The sequence below is a fragment of the Polypterus senegalus genome, chromosome 10 (assembly GCF_016835505.1).
Source record: "Polypterus senegalus isolate Bchr_013 chromosome 10, ASM1683550v1, whole genome shotgun sequence".
NCBI classification, from domain to species: Eukaryota; Metazoa; Chordata; class Cladistia; order Polypteriformes; family Polypteridae; genus Polypterus; species Polypterus senegalus.
This window is the reverse complement of record NC_053163.1, coordinates 23,885,192-23,893,316: the sequence shown is the minus strand read 5'-3', so window position 1 is coordinate 23,893,316 and position 8,125 is coordinate 23,885,192. Positions and strand designations below refer to the sequence as shown.

Here is an 8,125-nt window from a genome sequence, read left to right as displayed (position 1 = left end):
CATTTTCAAGTTCAGGCCTGGGGTCCCATGTGTCTGCAGGTTTTTGTCCAACCCAATCTCTGCTTTCAATTAGGCCCCTACCCTACCTTCATTAAGGAAGCTGCTATTTCAGAGTTTCAGGTTTTTGGTATTAATACACAAAGTATTACGCTGCACTTGGGTCCCAATCCAGGTGGTTTGTCGTTTGGTGGGAACGGCAACCTCTCTTTCTCTCTTTATAAATTTTTCATCATCCTGTGACGCACACTTTGCTTGCAGCTGGCATCACTCTCTTTAACCCAGACATCCATAGTTATAAACAGAAGACGGGCAACAAAGCCACAGTAGAGCGAGGGTTGTGCAATAATGTGCAGTGCTTTCATTTCCACACCATGTTCAAATCAAAAATAAAGTGCAGTGCAGTCTTCTTAATAAAAAATCCAGAATAAAAAACAATGATCAAGTGGATGTTACAATGCAATTGAATGCATATTCAATGAAATAAGTAAAAACATTTAGGGTCCAATTAAAAAAAAAAAAGTTACAAGCATTGGCGTGACCTTCTAAAACTAACATCCCTCCTGCTCAGTGTGGGGAGACACCCTCCAGTAAGTGCAATCAACCTTTTATCTGGCTCGTGTCCCCCTGACATCTGCAAGGACCCCTCGAGTCCTGCGCCCTTCTCCCACTGCCATCCCTCTGTGGGGGACTTTCTGGGGCAGTTTGATGATCCTGCTGCCATATATATTATATTATTATATATATAAGGCAGCAGGACCATCAAACTGCCCCAGAATGTCCCTCACAGAGGGATTCGCAGCGGCGAAGTACTGACTTCAACTTTTTATTAAGAAAATTAAACCTTTTTAAACTGAGGGAAAATATACCAATAATTTGTTAAGGATCTCTTTGTACACCATATTGTGAGTTCGGCCCTCCGGTTGTAATATGACCAAGCTGTGCGCCGAGCTTACTCTTGAGCATACAACGTACAGTTGGCCATGTGAAAGCAATCTTGCCTCAAATCTCACAGCTTGGATTGCTGCTGTCAATCGGTTTGAGTTTCATGGTTTGTTTCAATTACGACAGTATTTATAGGACTTGTGTTGAAGAGACATTCGGCATCTGTCAAGCATTGTAAGTATACAACCGGTTTCGATAACTTCACATCCAGCTTTTGAGAGTTTAAACCTTCATAAACATCAAAGTGTCCACTACTCAAATCGTCACCTGTGAATCTAAGATGTTTAAGAGGCATTGGTGGTTGTCAAAAGGTGTAAAATATTTGGCCATTTCGGTACACTTGAAAGCACCAACCGAACATTTCACCGGCAGCCATCAACTCACATGCAGAACCATAGGTGAAGGGCTTAAGCATTTCACTCTTCTAGTGCTCCTGTGTAGTATAATTATCTCCTGTACCATCAGTCCACGCCTTGAACCTGTCCCAGTCATTCAATACATAAGACACAATGTTCCTCCGGATATCAAGAGTGAGCCTGATATGGCCGTGCAATATGTAACAAAGAGAATGGAAAAGGTAGGTGCCATCTCCGGGCATGGAAACCACTAGGTAAGTGACAGTTCTTTGATTGATGGTGATCAGCTCGATAGTCATGTTAATGGGGGTACGGTTGGAACGATAAAGGAAATGAACAATGTAAAGCAAGTTTAAAATACCTAAACAATAACTATAATCGTAATAAACGAACAATAAAACAGCGGAGAAGCCGTGGATTAAATAAAAAGGCTGCAGTTATCAGCAGGGAGACGTGAATACCGTGGCAAAGCAAGGAAGGGAATGAAGTGACCGGAGCGACGGACGGCCTTATATAGGCAGGCAGCCAACAACATGGGAGGCGTTGGGATATCTATCTATCTCACACGGTAATCGAGCTGCAGGCTATGGACGTATATATATATATATATATATATATATATATACACACACAAAAGTAGGATTCAGTTAGTGTTGGGAACCCGCGTACCAAATTTCTTGAAGATGGGCCCATAAATAAAAAAAGACCGTTGAAAAGTTCAATATGGCGGCCAACACTGGCATCTTACCACCGAAATATGTACATGCGTTGGTTTCGGTTAGCTCAGGGAAGCCACCGACCAAATTTTGTGACGATGGGGCCATAAATAAGAAAGTTCAACATGGCGAACGTTGTCAACTATTATGACCGTTACGCGTAGAATTTTGAAATGAAACCTGCTTAACTTTTGTAAGTAAGCTGTAAGGAATGAGCATGCCAAATTTCAGCCTTCTACCTACACAGGAAGTTGGAGAATTAGGGAAGTTGGAAAGTTCAATACGTCGGCCGACAGTGTCGTCACACCAACGAAATAAGTACGTACATCGGTTTCGGTTAGCGCAGGGAAGCCACCTACCAAATTTCATGAAGATGGGGGCGTAAATAAAAAAGTTCAACATGGCGAATGTTGTCGACTGTTATTGACCGTTATGTGTAAAATGAAACCTGCTTAACTCTTGTAAATAAGCTGTAAGGAATAAGCCTGCCAAATTTCAGCCTTCTACCTACACGGGTAGTTGGAGAATTAGTGATGAGTGAGTGAGGGCTTTGCCTTTTATTAGAATATATATATATACACATACATACACACATATATACATACATACATACATACATAATATATATACATACACACACATTACAATATGCCAGTTTAAGGCCACTAAGGCACCTTCTTCAGGCAATCGCAAGCTAGGCCCCTTCAGGCAAGATTGCTTGAAGAAGGGGACTTTGTGGCCTCAAAACATTGGAGAGTGTATTGTAATTTGTTCAGTTAGCCAATAAAAGGTGTCATTTTGCCTGACTTCTCATTGCCACCATTATGGCTAACACAGTACAGCACCCTACTTTTACTATAGGTATGTAAGCTAATGAGCCAATCAGAGTAAATGTCAGATGGTATGTAAGCATTAATGGAGCACTGCTCAGTAAACTCAGTTGTTAATTAAATATGGGCCTGGGAACAGCAGACTGCTGTGTTGGGAGGCTCCCTCTTCATGAAGGGAAATTAAAAAGGTATCAACAAGCTTCTTCCTGTCTGATTTCTGACTCAGAGGATCTAGGGGAACACATTTCTTCTACAACATACATACACGTGTGCGTGTGCATGCACAAGTGTGTCCTATGATGAATTGGCACTACTTCCATGGTCCTGAAATGCTTTGGCTCTCGAAATTTGATTTAATGGACAGCATTTTAATAATAAGAAAGTAGATGAGTGAACATAAAATATGACAAATGCAACTTAAAAAAATTTTAACTTCCTCAGATCCAAGATTCCAACCACTGCAGGACTTAGTTTTTCCAGTTCTTTGCTTTTGATTTTCAGGGAAAGCAATCATGTCAGGGTTTTTGAATTGGCAGTAGTTCCTGAACAGCTGCATTCATCTCGTATTTCATACACTTTTGAAAGCTCACTAGAGGTTTTGGATCATTCCTCAGTTAAGTAGCGGAGGTGTTTGTGAAAAGAAACTTTGATGAAATACTGTACAAGCAAAGCTACATATCCATAAACTATTCAATGATTTGTTATCATGCACAAACCAGGCTGCGTGAACTTGAAGAATGAATACAAGTAAAATAAAATGTAAAGATTTGAGTGCATCCATTCATTCAGATGCTGGTAGTAGTCAGGCCTCTTTCACACACACACCATGTTCTTTATTATCAATCTAGCATCTTATATAGATAGCACTAGTAAAAGTCATCTTACAAGAAAAATATTAGAGAAATAAACTGGCAATCAACGGTTTGATCTTAAAAAAAGAAAATAAATGTAATTATCACGGTTGTACATCAAAAAGGCATAATTAAGATAATGGAAAACTCATGTGCTGCTGCTTGTAACTGTAAATGCTGCAGAGATGAGACAACACTAAAGTCATAATCTCACTTTTGAAAGTAAAGCCGCAAATTTAAACATTGAAGGAAAAAAAAAAACAAAGTCTTGCAGTACTCAAGGAAAATTGAATGCAGCTGGTAGGAAATCTCTGGTAATGCAAACAAATTGGAGTGTCGCACACCCACTCAAAATTACAGGACTCGGCAGAGGAGATGCACAAGTCCTGACCGCCCAGCGTACGCGGAGAGTGTTACGCAGAACTGCAAGGCTAAAAGAAATCTATGTGATAGAAAATAACTTCCAGACCTACTAGATCAGAAACTTCAACTTCGAGAGAAAAAAAAAATGTAATTTTGATTTTGATATAAGGTGTTAATCCCAGAGGGGCGATTTTCATTTTTTACAACCTTTGTAATGAAATTATTATTAAAGAATGGTAGAGAAAAGATTATAAAAAAATAAAAAAAACACAATCCAATCTGGATAAAACCAATCAAACCCACACAGCTCTAGAAGCCATATGATAAAAACTGAATCTGCAATGAGAGTTATATAAAATAAGACTTGACATAAAATAAAAAGGTTCAGCACCTCTCTATTTATTTATTTAAAAAAAAAAAAGCCTTTCCATTATTCTGCTGCTTGTTCACTACCAGCACACACTAGACACAGTAGCAGCCCAGGAAAAACAAAGTATGCGTTTTGAACTGTTATTTGTTTACTATTTATTTTATCATTTATTTGACTGACTTTTTTTTTTACCCAGTGTCATAGGGAGCCACAGTAATAATTGGGCTTAAGGGAGGAACTAGGGCAAAGTAAAATGTTAATTATAGTAACATTTATTCACTTATTTTTTATTATTAATTATTTTTTATTATTATTGTTAATAATAATACAGTATAATAATTTGATATAATAGAAATAATACAGTTTAACTTGATATAATAGCAATAATATTACAATACAAGTTGATATAATAGCAACAATAATTATTATATTATATTATTATTATAAATAAAATGTTATTTGTGTAACATGAAAATCATTTAATCCAATATAGGGTCACAGGTGGCAGAAACCTACAGTGTGTTGGCAACATCTGGAAGCAGGAACTACCCCTGGAGTAGCAGCCCTGCACACGCACACGCATTCAAAAGCGCGCGCGAAATGCGCGCGCACACACACACGCACGCACGCACGAATAGGGTCAGTTTGGAATCACCAAAAATCCTCACACACGTTCTTGAGTGTAGTATTTAACAATTCCTATTTTTCCTGTAGGGTGACTATCAATCAATATATTGGTTATTTGGGTGCCCCACACAGGACTTTGCTTTTGTATTAATTAAAGACAGCTGTATTTGGGGATTTACTGCCCACGTGTCAAAATTACTTTGTTGCTCACCGTTATAACATTTGATTCTAAAAGGCAGTTTACACAACATAAGTGGATATATTATAATGTAAAATTCTCTATTCACCGTAATTATAAGGAAGGCTCCATTCTTCAAACACAATCCTCCATCACTATGTAGGCCAGGTTTTCAAGTTTTTATCCACCTTTTTTTAACTGAACCCGTTTAGTTCAGTGAAAAGTTATGAGGAGGCAACGCTTATACTGGTAGTGATGGGCTCAAGGCAGAACAAAAACTAGTCTTAGTGGGCCAGTATTATAAAGCCATTGTCTGTAAATGTTCTAATTGCATTTTTTTTTTTCAAATAATATTTTAAAGAAATATTAAAAATCATCTACAATGCGTTACTAATATATTGGAAGCATAAAACCATCTTCATGAAAAATCTTCTGGAACAAATCATTACATTCTCAAACACATTAAACCCATTTCAGGTTTGGTGTGACCACTGGCAATGCTAGCACCATTATGCACCAGTCCACCTGCAGAGCTCACTCACTCCATGCCAATTTGGAAACACTGGACCGGCACAAATCTGTGGATACTGATGGCTAACCAAAGTGCAGGGAGAAAACCTACACGGACAAGCAGCATACAGAGAATGACTAGACATTGGGTTTGGACTTCAGCAGATGAGGCAGAAGCCGTTCTAGCGTTAAAAATACCCAAAATTAAAGCTAGCACTGCTTCTGTGACTTAATGAATGAGAATCTAAGGAAAAAGAAACAGAGGGTTTGGCAATTTTATTTAACAAAAGCACAACTCACAGCCAAATGGTCTGTTTTTAATTTTCTTTTTAGCACTTCTGTCAGACTTTGATTTTTGTAATGTGGTTTTCATTTTTTTTTTTTTTTTTTTAATTCCAAATGATCTCAAGGAAATATCTGCATGACATTTGCAGGCCTACATCACTCTGGAGTTTACCTTCTTGTGACACTTAAGGGCATGCAGATTTGTTTGCTTAGTTGCTATTGAAAACTTCCTGTAAAGTGATATCAAGCAGAGGTCGCCCTGTTCAAATGTGTGAATAAAGCAGAAGTTCTGTGGAAGTACATGAGTAATTGTGCCCTTTTTCAAAAGAGTGAAACGGCATGACGAGGTGCTTCAGCAGCAAGAGCAGATTTCAGTCAGCAAATAAAATTAAACTTGAGGAAGATGGCCTAAAGTGTCGTCTGAATGGAACAGGCATTGGGTAATCGCAAGCAGCAGAGCCTCTTCGCTGCAGCTTATAGAGAGTTGTGACTTTACACAAGCATGTCACGAGATATGGTAAAGCATTTGACTTTGTTATTTTGATCAAAATGTGTCATTTTTTGACTTGTCAGCTATAAAGAAAGTAGGTGAAAATGATCTTAATCAAACCTGTCAGTTCAGGTTTTAAAAAGTCAACCAAAACAAAAAGTGCATGCCAAGGTGATGCTTGGCATTCACATTCCATGCAGGAGGTGGGCCAGGAAGATCGGCTGAGGGCTACCGTGACTCCTTCAAACTGACAAATGCCTAGGATTACATCTAAAATATTGTTGTGCAGCACATTTATAAGACGCCAGCTGTTGTCTCGAACAAGCTGTAGACTGATGCGGAGGAGCCTCGCTACAATACTTCAGGGACGTGAAAAAGGTTTCTGTGTAAGTCACGCCAACAAGACGTTAATGAATCACTGCAGTGGCAGGTGATCACATAGGTGCTTTAGATGCTGGTCAAGCTATGTAATTTCACCGAGTTAAATTATTAACGAAATTCGGCTCGAAATATTTGGCCTTTTAAAAACAATAAAATCGACCTTGCAAGTTTTTTTTTTTTTTAAATCTGTATGCATGCGTAATATTAATAAAAAGCCATACTGAAATTATATACATTCCCGTAACCCAATGCCCATTAAGTACCTAAAATAGACAAGGATGCGTACTACTCTTACAAAGAAAAAAGTAAACCATGTTCTTTAGTTTATTATTACTACTTCTTTTCCACCCAAGATACTGCTGCCTCGCTTTTCATGCATCAGGGTCGAATGAAATCGACCACGAGAGGACACAATGAGCACAAAATGTTAGCAACGGCTTCCAAAAGCAATAACGATCACTTTTTCATAACGGTGTCATTTTAATCTTTAATCGCAAACAAATAGTTTTATACTCACTGAAGTCATTGCCAGCAGTTGCGCAGACTCTTTCTCCTTTTTTTCCACTGAAGGTCTCAAGTGAAAAGGAGCAGCTGCTCTTTCAGCGGCATTTAAGACTGGGCTTGTGGAACGCTGATTCGTTAGGAAATAGTGACGGGCATCAGCGTTAACCAATCAGGTGGAGGCAACGCCCGTTGCTCTGCTATTTAGCGGTTCTGTGTTATAGTTTTCATTTTAATTCCGTTTTCTAAATCTTTAAAGAGTAGTATCTTATTTTTTTACGTAGAAATCTGACATCCAATTGTCAAAACCGATTAATGCGACATAAAAAATACGACTTATAGTTTGTATTTTTGCTTATATGGTAAGTTTTTCTAAATATTTAAAATCTGTGTAAAGACGCATTTGAAAAAAAAAAGTTAGGATTGTTAAGAATTTTAACGCTGATAACGAGACTCCAACAGCCTGGCTACTAATTGTACTCTTTAGAATAATAACAGAAGCTTTTATTTTCTTTTAACATCTTACTACCGGTATTTTTCAGAAGAAGAATTATATGTTGTGTATCTGAGTAAGCAGATATGGACTGTCGCCTTGTCCTGTCCTATCCTCAGCCCTTGGTTACTGATTAGGTTTTAGCCCTCCGCGATAGGATTAAGTTATTTGGAGAATGTTATGTAAATTTCAAGATACAGTTTTCAAATATTTTGAAAAAGCAAAAGTTGCA

At 38.1% G+C, this 8,125-nt stretch overlaps 1 protein-coding gene across 1 annotated transcript in view; it reads right to left on the bottom strand.

Moving 5' to 3' along the window:
• LOC120536962 (galectin-1-like) overlaps positions 1–7,523 on the bottom strand; it is a 19,489-nt gene extending 11,966 nt beyond the window's left edge. The window contains exon 1 of the mRNA XM_039765543.1: positions 7,417–7,523. Within this exon, the coding sequence (XP_039621477.1) occupies positions 7,417–7,425 (9 nt within the window). The 5' untranslated portion in view covers positions 7,426–7,523. The remainder of the gene's footprint in view (positions 1–7,416) is intronic.
• Positions 7,524–8,125: the final 602 nt, after the last annotated feature.